Genomic DNA, 14,374 nt, shown 5'->3' on the forward strand with positions numbered 1-14,374 from the left:
AATGTCCAAAGACCATAAAAGAAAACAAACAAATCGTAGGAATCGTCAAATATATTGCTGATCGACCAATCCAAAAATTTCAGATTATAACCTACACCAACATTATTCCAAAGAAGAATACTTTTACCCATAGGAATTCGATCAAAACTCAACTTGGTAAATCATTGTCTATACATATAGTAAAACGATTGTTCAAATCCTTGTATGAATAGGAATGGAACTGTGTTGGAATTAAATCCAAGAATGAACCATTTGATTCAAAATTTGACTAGAACAGTTGAGACAAAAGTGTATTTCAAACCAACCTTTCCAACCTTAAACTCGAATTCAATCCCACAAATCACCCTTTAAAACAAATCCTTTACTGATTGCAAACAGGACTTAGAAGACCAAGATATAGTGATCATAAGAAGTAAGGACGTTTGGTACTTAAAATTTGTTTACCTAATTGCAGAACAAAAACAAAGTAAGACTCTACATAGAGACAGATGCATCAGTACTAAAACAAACAAGGTTCCACCAATTTGTAATCATAACAGAATCTCATAAGAATTCGTAGAGAAAATACCTCATATCAATCACACCCAATACATATGAGATTAGAATCTAAGCTATAAAGAAAGTTTTGTTTTCCCTACCTCAAAATTTGGAAATCAGCAGCCAAGAGAACCGAGCAAAAGCAAACCAAGCTCAAACGCAAACACCCAGCTTGTCCCGTAGAAATCCAGTCATGGAAAGAAGCTCCATATAGAGGGAGAATTTCATATTCTTGAACAATGAAATCTCACGGTTAATTCTCCTCTCTTTTGTCTTGGTAACTAGCTAGTAGTCGGTTGGTTGTCAATGAGAGAGTAGACTCATTGGTACCCGAAAAGAAGAGTACGTGTAGAGTAAAGGAGAAGGAGGAGGAAAACACGTGTCTGGTTGGAAGAGAAGAATATAAGGGAGAGATGGACGGACGGAGGAGATTAAGCAAACTGTCTCCTTGCAACTTAGGTGGCTGGATGTTTCTAGTACTAAACTAGGTGTTCAACAAAATTTAACACATGTTAATAACAAAGATAATAACCCAAACTACAAATAATAACCCAAGTTAAACAACACAAGTAAAACACAAAAACAGATAAGAATAAGGAAAACAATTTCCTAATGAAATTTAATTAAGGCTAGGTCATCACAAAATGCAAATTAGAAACTCATTTGTTCAGACGAGCATGCACGTTATTTAGAGCAAGTTCACCCGTAGTCAAGAAATGTCAAGGTCGAAAAGTCAAGAATTCGACCAGTCAAGTAACTGTTCACTGCCACTGGACATGAGTTTCCACCCGTTTTTTTTCTTGACCAGTCAAGACTGTTCATCGATTTTTTACTGTTCATTAAGTGTTTTAACGATCTCGACAAATGTCAAAGTGCTCGAGAATATTTTCAGAAATTTTCACAAGGTGAGATCCTCAATGTAAGAGTTGGATAATAAAGTACACGTCACGACGAGTTCGTGAAAATTTTCGGAGAATTATTCGGATCACCGGGCTATTTTTTGTGGTTGTCCGAACTTTTGGAATTTTGGGAAATTAATTTAAGAAAGAGAAACAGCTGGCGTGATCCTAGTCATCCACCTTTTTCCACCGATTGATCCTAGCCGTCATTGTGACATCTATTTAAAGTGGTGAACTGTGGGAGACAGGAAAATTCGAGAGAGAGAGCTCGGTGCTCTCTGACCCGAGACGCAGCGCAACCCGGCAGGAAACCCGAACGGAAATCGCTCCTCCGGCCACTCCACGACGGCGCGCGGACACCCTCGTCTTCGTCTCGCCGTCGCCAGCAACCCCTTGCCCTTGGATCATCCATGCACTGAACGGAAACGGAGAATCGACGGCGAGAAGCAACGACTGCTCCGGCGGTTCTGTGATGTTTTCCGGCGACTACGGTCTCCGATTTGCTTGCATGTGGTATCGAAATTCATCCCCTCGTCATGCTCTACACGTCTGTATAATTAGTTTTTCAATTCGATCGAGTTTTGACGAATGTGTTTCTGGATTCTTTCTGTCTCCGTTGTTCCTCGTTGCCGGCCACTTCTCCGTTGTGCTTTCAATTCGATCGAGAAATTGTGATGCTTTTTGGTGCTGACGTCACCCACTTTCAGGGCTGGGCCGAGCTAGCTCTTTGACTTGGCTGGGCAAGAAAAATGTCAAGCGCTTGGCTTTTTTCTTGGCTTCGGTCAAGAAAGTCAGGATTTTGCCCGGTCAATAAGCTACCGGTGGAGCTGCGTTTTTCTCCTCCATGGTCACCACCTCAGCTTTTCCTAGCTGGTGACCGGTCAAGAAGCAACCGGTGGACTTGCTCTTAGGGGGTTAAGGTCAACTTGTCTTTTAGCTTTAATACTTTTTAATCTGGTTTTGATATTATTATGTTGTACCGGAAATCAAGTTATTAGTTCTTAATTCTTTCAATTGCTTCCAGCAATGCACTTCTGAACAGTAAGGAAATTGATTACGGAAACTACTCTCCTTTACTCTCCCTTCTCAGGAATATAGAGTAGCAAATGTGAGAATATGTTAATTAGTTTTTAAGTGCGGTTATTGTCATCCTACTAACTACTTTGTTCACCCTACATTCTCTTCTTATCCTACAAATATTTTTTTTAGTTTCATGTTTATTTTGTTCACTCATTTGCAGTACCCAAAATGTCCTTTTCCAATATAGGATTTAACTCGAAATCTTTTTCTATTTGGCTTCCTCAGTGTCTCTCTTAGTTATTTTTAGCTTCCTCCTCGTCTTTCTCAGTCAATCTCAAGAATCATAGTCAATCAATCTCACCGAGTTCAACAATGAATGAAAAGATTAAGAATGAAGTTTAAATACGTATTCTGTAGGGGTAATAAGAAAAATTAATTGTAAGTACGTATTCTGCAGGGATAATAAGAAAAATGAATTGTAATTTTTAATCTAATATTGTCCTTTATTATAATTTCATATTAGGATATTTTAGTATTTTAATAAATCAGAAACTTGTAAGGTAAATAAAGTAGTTATTAGGGTGGCAATAGCCGCACCCTTAGTTTTTCTGTTTCACCTGAGTTTTGTACCAATTGTTGAACCAATCAAACTAATAGTAATATGGCATGCAACAGAATTGGTATATGATAGGAAAAGAGAAGACCATTATAGTAGTGATTAATTGAAATAAAAATTGTTAAGCTGTGTCCAATTTTCATGTGTGATATGTTGGTGATCTCTTATTTAGGAGAATTGTTGGGTTAGGTGTCTCTAATTTAGGCTCTATCTGCCTTTTTAATTGAAGATGTTGAGGGGCTCTAGTCTAGCTTACTGATTCTCTGATTTTGAGTGGATATCTAAAATTAATCACCTTGATGAGAATTATTGATACAAGTGTATCGATGTTTGTGTTCAAGTAAAGTTTAACTTTATGCTACGAATTTTTTAGAAATAAAAGAAACTTATTATAGGAAAGTTTAAAGCACAAGTTTTATTAATTTCAATTTTGTTTTATTTTATTTTGTTCACTCACTGAACTCGTCTCACTATTTTTTATGGATGATTTTGTTTTCCTTTCGTTTTGCCCAGGTTGTAGATAATGGTAGATATTGCTGAGGTCAGACCCACACAAGCGTCGAGGCACTCGTAGGGCCTCTTCTTTTGGTTTAGTTCCTTGTAATTATGGAACGTGGTCCTATGGAGTTGGGATGTGTACTAGAATTTAGAAGTGTGAATCAAAACTACAGGTATCGGGATTTTTTTTGTTTTTGTTTTAAGACTGCAGGTATCAGGAATTTGGGATTGTCCATTTAACATATCTATATAAAATAGAAAATTATTAGGACTTTGATCGGACAGACTTGAAATGGATTTTTCTAAGCATGTGTGTGTGTGTGTTTTTTTTTTTTTTTTTTTTTTTTAAGGATTAGTGAGTGCGTCTAAGCGCTAGCACATTTAGGTTTTGATGCTTAAACGACACTAAGCCATTTCTCAAACACTTAAAAACAAAAAAAAAACAACAACAACAACAACGACTCTAAGCCAAGTCAAACCAAGTATGTACGCATGTGTTTACATTTCACTTTTTTTTTTTTTAAGTATGTACACATAGATTTATTTCGTTGAAATTAGTAAATGAGAGATCAGAGTTACCGGGATCGCTCCTCTCCCCTGCGACCCACATTCCGGATTGGTCGATCCCGATCGTGGTACGTTGGCGACCCAAATCGCCATCTTTAACAATCTCATATTGAATCGATTGTTTACCTAGGATCTATCTTCTGGTGTTATTGAAGAAAAATGATTTCTTTTTCGTGATTAGATTGCCTTCATCGTTCATTGAATATGCAGAAGTTTAACCGACTCCCAAATATTTTTTCTGACTTTCTCACGCTTCTTTTTCTATTTTACCCTTTAATTCAAATTTAAAGGTATTATCTGCCTCTCTTTCATACGGTAGTCATTAAATTCTTTCTAATTATTGTTGTTGACATTGACGAATTCATTTGATTATTTCTTTACATTTAAAATTTTCTGTAATTGGTTAATGACTTAATCAATCATTCAAAATAATTTAAGAGTTAACCACGTGGTGTGGTGTGTTGGTCGAATGGCCTAGTCTGGAACCCCCAGGTCTAGCGTTCGAATCCCAGCTCCATCCCGTGGCCAGCAGATTTGAGGGACCCTTTGGGTTCGTGCGTCTGCGGTGCAGTGGATTAGTCTGGCTTTGCCAGGCTTTCGCCGTAATGTCGGTGCAGGTGTCCTGGCGCTGGGATACCACTGCATGGGTGTGTGAGTTACTAACAACTAACCCGATCAAAAAAAAAAAAAAAAAAAATTTAAGAGTTTGATTATAAAAGTAGAGTGCATAAATTTCAGAAACCTACACAATTATCGTACCGCGTATTCGCACCTCTACGACCCGCAATCCAGGTAACACTGTGAGAGACTGGCATGAACAGATATGTATCAGTAAAATGCCGAGAATTTGTTCATTTTTTAATAATTTTTTTTTTGAATTTGTGGATGGCTTTGGATAGTGTCTGAAGTAAGATGCAGTTTTATAGTTTCTGCAGTTATTTATTGATGTTCGATGTAGTCGAATTAAACAATTTAACTCTGTAATGTCAAATAAATTTCGTATTCAAAATCACAGTCTGTCACTTTCTCGGGAGTATCATACAGAGTGCAGGGCTAACCAGTTTAGTTCCCAAGTGGGAAGAGCAAGGATTCATTCCCTTTGGTACTTTTCTGAAATCTCTGATCAATAGACAGTAAAAGGGAAATGGTGAGGACCGATGCCACTAGCGCTGACCCATCTTCCACGTGTGTTGATAACCCATCTTTAATTTTTAAGATTTTGTTCACAGCACCCACCCACAAATGATAACATGATTTCACATCAGTGTCTTGTACGACATTTTGAAGCCAGTGGTGGCGTCTTCTTCAACATACATCAATTATTTCTTCAACCATCGACCGCTTATTATACCTTAGGTTTTGCCGATCAAGGATTGTGAGTACTTGTGGGGCTCAGAGACAACATGATGCTAAAAATTAGATTGCTCATAGGTGGTAACAGTGTCTCTTCTAAGGTTTTTCTACGTGTATTCTTGTAGCTACATTTGGTGGCGATTGCTCAAAGACTCATATTTTCGATAAGTATTTTTTTTTTTTCTTGGTTCGATCAGTTGTGCTGGTGGCTTCCCTTTTGGAGGTGTTGTGCTTGATGGCGGCAGCGACTGATGCTTTGCAGAGGACAGCAATTGCATGTTGTTAGACATGACTGCTAGGATCTAAGTTGGTGCTTGGGTTGGACTTTTGAGATTGTTATTACTTTTCCGAATATTGGACCTAGTAGATTAATTGTTAAATTCATTTCACCACCGGTCACGAAAAAGAACAAGAAAAAAATTCATTTCACCTCTTTGAGCTATAGCTATAGACTTAAAATTGTTTGTGTCTCTGGAATTCTAATTTCATCACGTGTGTGCCCTTATACTCTTTAATTTGATCAATCATAGCCATTTGTAAATTAATTTGTCAATTTCTTCATTAATTTTTTATGTGGCGAATCCCACTTGTGTCAATTTTTGACCTTGATGATGTAAGTGGTGTGGTTCTTGGGTAACACATGGCCAAAAACCTGTTTAAATGGCCCTCGCCATGTCAAAGAAGTTATGAAGAAACTGATGGACTAGATAACAGTAGCCTATGATTGATCAAACTAATGAGTACAAGAGCACATAACTAATGAGTACAAGAGCACATGTAATTATATTAGAATCGAAGTTTTAGGACATAAACAATTTTTTGGGTAAAGTTCACCAAGGTAAAATAATTTAGCTCTAGATTTAATTTAAAAATTTGGGACTCAAGTATCGAAGTTGAATAAACTTTTGAACTTGATCCAATCACTCATTGGTTAACTTGAAACGTAACAAGGTCACAGGTCTATGGTGCTTGTTTATAAACATTAGTAAAGAGGACCTTTATAGGTAGAGGGATTGTTTTATTTTATTTTTTTTATTTTTTATTTTTGGTTCTCTTTAATCCCCTACTTAATGTGGAGGGACTGCTTATCTCCTAGGTGAATCATCTTGTATATTTTAACTATGGGTAGTATAGTCGTCTATATCATCTCATGTGGTGTTAATTTTTTAATGTTTGCATCAGTGGTTCTAGAATCAAAATGCACATTCATGATGTAATTTTTCTTTGCTAGCTATTGCATATTGTTAACTCCTCCCTCAGCTTTTGGCTTAGTGATTCATTAAAAGCCATTTGTAATATTCCTTTGGCAGGCTGGTTTTAGAACCATACTAAACTGTGCAGAATGTTGAAGCTTGAACAAATATGTACTGTCAATCGCCTCTTCTTTGACAGGTGAGTTCCAAGTCTGGAGTTATGACTTATGAGCTGATACCAACGATGTGGCTGCTACCAAGCTATTTAACCTCCATCTTGGATTCATAGATTCCCAAGAGTTCAGTGTTTACCCATGAAAATCAGTTAAAACAAGAATTTTGAACAAGGAGCTACAGAAAGAATGGTACTCCCTGGTAGTTACCATTTGCAGTGTTGGATTCAAGGAAGTACCAGTTTTACATTCACTTAGTGAGCTAAAATCATGCATTGCATTGAATATTCACCCAGATAACTGTTGGTTTGTCACCTTGTATATATTCACTTATTGATGCATAATTGTGCATGCAAAATGCCTACTGCTGCCAGGAAGCCTTCATTTACATAATCACATGTGTTTTGTACCCCTTGAATATTGTGAGTGAGATATTCTTGGCATCAATTGTTGAAAAAAAAAAAGCAGTAGTGATAGTAGGTGAATTACACACTAAAAATTCCTTGATTAGAAACTCTTTCATATAAAAACTCCCACGTCCAGGAACATGGATAAATATAGATTACACACCGCAAGAAAATTGATGACACAACATAGAATATAAAGACTCATTGAAATTACAGAATGGATGTATGTAATTCTCAACTAATGGAACTGATCAATATGTCAACACCTTTAGAAATCAGTCTTAGGAGTGCAGGCCAGTTCGCATCCTAATATAGGATTGCAATAGAACTTGAATCCTAATTGAAACTGCAGATCTTTGATCACGTTATGATTTATTCAATTTGCCAAACCATCCAAAGTAAAATCATCACACATAACACAAGATCTGTTGACGCAGTAAAACCCTCCAAAGAGGTAAACAACTGCGGGCACTATGCCGGTGAACAATCCACTATATGAATATGAAAGTACATAAAGATCTTACACAACTCATCTACTAGAACCAATCTAGTGGGCAGCGGTGTCTCCTCGTCTTTGCTACTTCCAAATCAGCGACCTTGTTCTCCTTTGTCAATCTTAAGATGGCACAACTCTCACCTCGGTTGTCAATCACCTCAAGGCACAAATCATGCATGAACTACCAACCAAGGCCGACCCTGGGACTAGGCGAAGCAGGCCCAGGCCTAGGGCCTCACATTTCAGGGGGCCTCAAAAAAAAATATGTATGTTGGCCTGCAATTAAAAAAAAAAAAGGATAAAGAAACAGAAGACGCTTGAGAGTTAGAGGCCACCCCTTCAACCCCACGTGTTGGTCACCTGTAATGCTAAGCTTTGAAGAGGGTGATGACACATGGCTCTTATGAGATCGTCTATAACAAACTCACAAATTTTTCTCTCTTATTTTCAAGTTTTATTTTGTCTTTTCCCAACCTTGTTTCTTCTGTCTGTGCTTGATCTACTCACTCCACTCTTTCTTTATTTTTCTTTCTTTCTGTTCTTCTTTTCTTAATTACCATACCCAAAATCTCATGCTTCTATCACCCGCCCCTGTGCGCTCTTCTTAAGTAGAGGACCTGAGTCTGTGTATGAATCTGAGTATTACATACCATATCAACGACATCAATTACCACAACATCAAAATGGAATCACAAAATGAGCACAATCACCATTGCTTCTTCCCCAAAACTCTATGAAAATTTCAGAAAATCAAGAGCTCCCATCAAACCCGTCGAAACCCACTTAAGAGTATTGTTGAGGGTGCTGAGTGAATTGTGTTTCTTTTGGGTTTGATAGCATGGTATCAGAGTCTCCATGGCTCACAGCCTCACACTGATACATGATCATCTACCCGTCGGCGCTGCTTCTTCGATTAGTTTTGGGCGATATCCAGTTCAAGGGAGCTCCTTGATTTGTATGATTAATTTTAGTTGACTATATCATCTTTATCTGGGCTTGTTCTTCATTCCTCGACTTTTGGGATCTGCATTTTGGATTGAGCTTTTTCTGGGTCAATCAAGATGTTTTCAATGAAGAGGAATCAGAAAGTGACCACTACGAAGGAAAGAGAAAGACAAAAGAAAGATGGGCAATGAAAGGGAAAAACAAAGCATGAGTTAGTTTTAGACCTTTAGATTCCAACACCCTGAAATTTCTGCAAAACCAAAATGAAGAGCTGCACTTGTCCATGGAAACACTCACCCAAAACCAAAATCAAATTTCAGCTCAGCTTGCTGCTCTCCAAAACACTGTATTAGCAGCACTCCTCCAAAACCGCCAACCGCCGTCGTCCACCACCCACATCACCACATCTTCATCCCACATCTTTAGGGATTCAATTGTTGAATTTGGGGCCTCAAATTTTTTTTCGCCTTGAGCCTCCAAACTCACAGGGCCGGCCCTGCTACCAACACACATGAAGCATAAAACCAGAAAACTTTTTTGACAGAAAAAGCTTGGGATTTGATAATCCTTCAAAAGCTAAACAAGGAACAGCTTATGAAGAATTCTCACATGAAACTTTAGCTTAATGCTTTCTGAAGATAAAGGCAGAAAACTCTCAAGAAGGCAACGACCAAATATTCTGATATATTCCACCACTTGAACAACCCTAAGAGAAACATATATATAGGAGAGGACGAGCTAGGGTTTCTGATGTACATGGGCTTCATGACGTCTTTTAAAAAGCATGGATTAAAATAGAATCATCATTTAGAAAAGCCCATAAACCAATTTAAGAAAGTTTGAATGCTTTGGATAAAACCATCTGAAAATTCGCATATCAATGCATTAGGATTGAAAAGATTTTCGCATCCTATAATAGGATTTAAAGACAAGTTCAGTCCCAACCTCTTGACAAGCATGCACATGTATGCAAGACATACCTGATTGATGAGAGTGGTACATGAAGCTTGAAGCATTCCATTCTTTCAAGGATCCAAGAGTAGAAAGCTATTACAAGAAACGATGACTCTTGGTTGTTGCGCTTAGTAAATGCCAATCAAAATAAACATTGCACTAACACTCATCAAACACCAACAGAAAAAACCAACATTCATATTTCATAGCAGCACTAGCTAGATTATTCTAATTTTCTCACAGAAGGAATTCAATCTTCCTTTCCCAACAGAGTAAGGAGGAAGGCCTTATAGTCCCCTGAAGTGTCTTTGGCCACAGCCTGTTCAAGAGGAACACTGTTCTTCTTGTAGTAAGCCTCCTTGATGTCCCTCAAGTCCCTCTCTGCCCTTGTAACAATTACACGAGTGAGAGCATCCTCATCGGTCCCAAGCCTTTTGATTGCATTGCGAAGTACCTTGAATAACAGGTAATATATGAGTCTGAGAGGATAATATAATCTAGAAACAGAGAATTACAAATGAAGTTTTACCTTCTCAAAGTACTTCTTGGGGTCATTGAGGCATCGAATGGCTGTGTGCAATGCCTTCTGGAAATCATTAGCTTCCTCATCCAACAAAGCCTGGGAAAACAGACAAAATATTAATCACTTGAAATATTGTTAAACAGAAATCAATTACTTTTGGGGCAGATTGACTATGTAAATCCGCAATTGGGTATTCTAAGCCTTGAATATTTGTTGTACGTTCTTACCTTGCTGATAGAAATGCCCTGATCATCTCTGTATTTTGTTGAATGTAGCCATGAGCTGTGTCTTGCTCCTTGTACTCAGGATCCTGATAATTTCTTCATGATTGAAAGCCTTGTCTTTGATAGCATCATGGAGAATATCAGCTTCTGAATTTGCCAACTTTGCATTGATCTCGTTACCGTCATAACGGTAAGCAGTCACCAAAGCAACCAAAAGCTGCAACATCCACCATAAGCCAAAAACACCGTTAGCAATTCTAATTGTCTAGTTTAACAGTTCTTAAAGTTGACCTATACTCTTCTTTTTATTTAGTCGATCTATATTGCCAATCTTGTTCGAAGGTGCAATAAAAAATCAGTCAGGCAGCGTTATATGTCACATTTCCTGGTAAAAGAACCTGTCAACTTGGTTAAACCATGTACCTTGCGCATATCACCGGTGGTATGTGCAGCTAGATCTTCTTCCAACGAGTGCTTGTAGCGAAGCTGGTAAGCTCTTCTTACAGCTAGGAGCTCTTCAGGAGAGTGAACGCAGGACATTTCTATGATGACATTGTAGTCAGTGTTGGATTTCTTGATGGCCACATTAGCCAAAACTGCATCACGATCTGCTGGATCCAATATCCACCGGTACACCGCTCTCTATACATGTCATCGCAAAATATGATAAGTTTCTTTATTTAATTACATTGCGACAGAAAGAGATTGGGATATACTTCCTTTTAACCCAAGAAACAAAAAGAAAATGGGTGAATGCATCTAATAATCTGATGATATGCAGTAAAATGTTACAGTCAAACATATCTTTTAACCTTGTCAAAAACCAATCTGAATTTCAGAAAACTGATACATAGTATAAGACCATTTATACATAAACGTTATTCAAATCATTATTACATTAAAAGAGTTTCTCTTGGATAATATTCTCTTTTCTACCAGTCCCTCTATCTTCTGTAGTAAAAGGACAAAACATTTCGGAGATTTCTATGTCTTTTGGATACACTAAACTACATCCATAATAGTATTTATGACGATGTGGTGTTAGCTCAGTGGTTAGAGCACCCACTACCTATGTACGAAGTCATGGGTTCGAGTCACCATGGGGGTAGGAGTGAAATCCTTTGATCCTCTTTAAAAGAAAGAAAGAAAAAAAAAAAAAACCCATAATAGTAGTTATTAGTAATAATACCTCAAAATCTCCAGAGAGCTCAGACTCAAGGCGCTTGATTAGATCTTCTTGATAAAGTTGTTCATAAGCTGCCCCGATCTCTTTTCTTTGACCTGCATTTCTATGACCCAGGATGGAGATGATAGCCTTCTCATTAGTCCCCCAACCTACTCGTTAAAAGAACAACCAACAAACATAAATCACTCAACATAAATACATAATTTCAAAATATAACACAATATCTATAGCAGATGAATTATGAAAGAGATTATCTAAGCTACACCTTTAACAGATATTCGAAGAGCTTCTGCATCTTCATTGGCTGAGAAATTTGGAGGAGAAACAAGAGTAGCCATTGTTGAAGTTTTTGTATATCTCTCTCTCACACAAACACAAAAATGGTTATGTTGGACTCTTTCACTAGTGTGTTCTGGCTCTTACAATGCCCAAATTTATAGCAAGGGTCGCTCGGCCATTAAGGAGCTTAAATGGGAATTTTATTCTCTTTGAGCCTTTTGATTAATTTGAAATTATGAATTAATTCATGCATTTTCTACTTTTTCCACAAATGGGATTGTGTCAGGGGAGTCTTGGTTGGCTTTCTAAAAGAATGGGACAAATGGCATTCACAATAGGGTATTCTTGAAATGGCTCTTGTTTGGATTCAGAAAACGTCAGATTCTTTTCTCAACTCTATCAAATTTTCTTCACTAGTACTAGTCTGTCCACTATACGCATCTAAGAGGCATGTACACAAATGCTGACCCTATTAGTCCCATAGAGAAATTCTTAGGTGGGGGTTTCCCCACCACGTGGCTTTAAGGCCAACCAATCAGAAGAAAGAAAATTTTCTCTCTTTTTCGAAACTGCCCCTGCCCTCTAAAGTGCAATACCTAAAACACCCCCCTGCTGGGCAGTGATTGGTCCGCCCCACCACGTAACTTTAGGGTTGCCCCACGCAAGATTCTCTCTAGTTCCATATATGCTAATAGGAAATTAATGTCCCAAATCATGATGATATATATACACCGGTTGCCAGCTCATAATGACTACATCAAAAAATTGTGCCGTTGAGTTTCTTGATCCTTTACCATATTATTTGTCAATTTTATTTCTCGAAATGGGATGAAGAAAGGGATATAACGAGCGATAGAGACATTGCCATCATATTAATCACTTGATTTTCTACTTTTAAAAACAAGTTGCTAGATGAAAAAGTTAAGAGAGATTTTCCAAGCTAATTGCAATTTCAAAGAGATTTTCATTTGAGTTTCTCGACCATTTGCATTAGAATTAGTCAGTTTAGAGAAAGGATATATTGATATAACTCTGCGGTAGAGTGTTTACTGAACATCATGTTAGTCAAAAAATTCACATGTAGTACTACTTTCAAAAGGAATTTAATCAACATTAGTTGTAAATAAGCAGGCGAGATGAAATGTTGAAAGGAAAACTGCTAATCACAATTTGTTTACATACCTTGACTCGCCTTTCGGATAGGGGTCGTCAACGGGCCGGGCCGGGCCGGGCTTTATTAAAAATCAAAGGATCCAAGCCCGTCCATATAAAGCGGGCCTTGCGGGCTTTTTCGGGCCGGGCCGGGCTTAGCCTTGCGGGCTTTTTTGGGCCGGGCCTTGCGGGCTTTATTTATAAATAAATATTTAAAGACACAAGTATTTTTTTTTTTTAATCAAGCTTTGGAAATTCAATGGATAATGATCAAATACAACCAAAGATAACAATCTATATAACTATATTGTACCAAAAAAAATCTATATTTATATATAGATACTAATTTGTTGATAAATAAATTTTTAAAGACACTAATTTTTTATAAATCTATATTTATACATCATACACTCCAAAGAGCTACATATAGCAATTCAAAGAAAATGAGAAACCGACCGTTGGATGAGTTTATTACAATAAATTATGAGTGTGGTAACAAATTTAGCCAATTTAACCATATTTTTGAATCCGATCGGATTGGTCAACCGTAGTCACTTATATGTTTTATTGGTTGACCGATGGCGTGGCAACCGCGAAACGTGCTTATTTTTTCACATCACGTTTGTATATATTCCATCGATGGATGTGCGTGGACATAAGATAAAAAAAAATTAATTTTAATTACAAACACATTGGACTATACCAATTTTATTCCTAAAGTTATATGACTTATACATTGCATTTAAATTGTTTAAGTTCATTCTAAAGCAACCATGAAGTGGAAAATGAATTCGGAGAAACCAACCGCTTGATGGAGAGATTGTAATGTTTTATGGTGGTTGTAGAAAATCCAGCCAATTTGGTTCACGTTTCGAATTCGATCAACTAGGTCAAACGTAGTTACTCTTATAAACCTATATTTATATATCATACACTCCAAAGAGCAACCCCTATAAATTCAAAGAAAATGGAAAAACCGACCGTTGGATGAGTTTATTACAATAAATTATGAGTGTGGTAAAAAATTTAGCCAATTTCACCATATTTTCGAATCCGATCGGATTGGTCAACCGTAGTCACTTATATGTTTTATTGGTTGACCGATGCCGTGACAACCGCGAAACGTGCTTATTTTTTCACATCACGTTTGTATATATTCCATCAATGGATGTGCGTGGACATAAGATAAAAAAAATTAATTTTAATTACAAACACATTGGTCTATACCAATTTTATTCCTAAAGTTGTATGACTTATACATTGCATTTAAATTGTTTAGGTTCATTCTAAAGCAACCATGAAGTAGAAAATGAATTCGGAGAAACCAACCGCTCGATGGAGAGATTGTAATG

At 37.3% G+C, this 14,374-nt stretch overlaps 1 protein-coding gene and 1 long non-coding RNA gene across 2 annotated transcripts in view; both read right to left on the minus strand.

Annotated features, from left to right (window-relative positions):
* LOC133715713 (uncharacterized) overlaps nucleotides 1-910 on the minus strand; it is a 3,595-nt gene extending 2,685 nt beyond the window's left edge. The window contains exon 1 of the long non-coding RNA XR_009849187.1: nucleotides 639-910. This is a non-coding gene — a long non-coding RNA (uncharacterized LOC133715713). The remainder of the gene's footprint in view (nucleotides 1-638) is intronic.
* An 8,903-nt stretch (nucleotides 911-9,813) lies between these two features.
* On the minus strand, nucleotides 9,814-11,999 carry LOC133717435 (annexin-like protein RJ4). The gene is given in 7 exon segments (XM_062144156.1): nucleotides 9,814-10,112; nucleotides 10,188-10,277; nucleotides 10,409-10,444; nucleotides 10,446-10,622; nucleotides 10,829-11,047; nucleotides 11,595-11,740; nucleotides 11,857-11,999. Coding segments are annotated over 7 exon segments (945 nt in total). The 5' UTR covers nucleotides 11,930-11,999; the 3' UTR covers nucleotides 9,814-9,908.
* Nucleotides 12,000-14,374: the final 2,375 nt, after the last annotated feature.

This window comes from Rosa rugosa, chromosome 6 (assembly GCF_958449725.1).
Source record: "Rosa rugosa chromosome 6, drRosRugo1.1, whole genome shotgun sequence".
Classification (NCBI taxonomy): Eukaryota; Viridiplantae; Streptophyta; class Magnoliopsida; order Rosales; family Rosaceae; genus Rosa; species Rosa rugosa.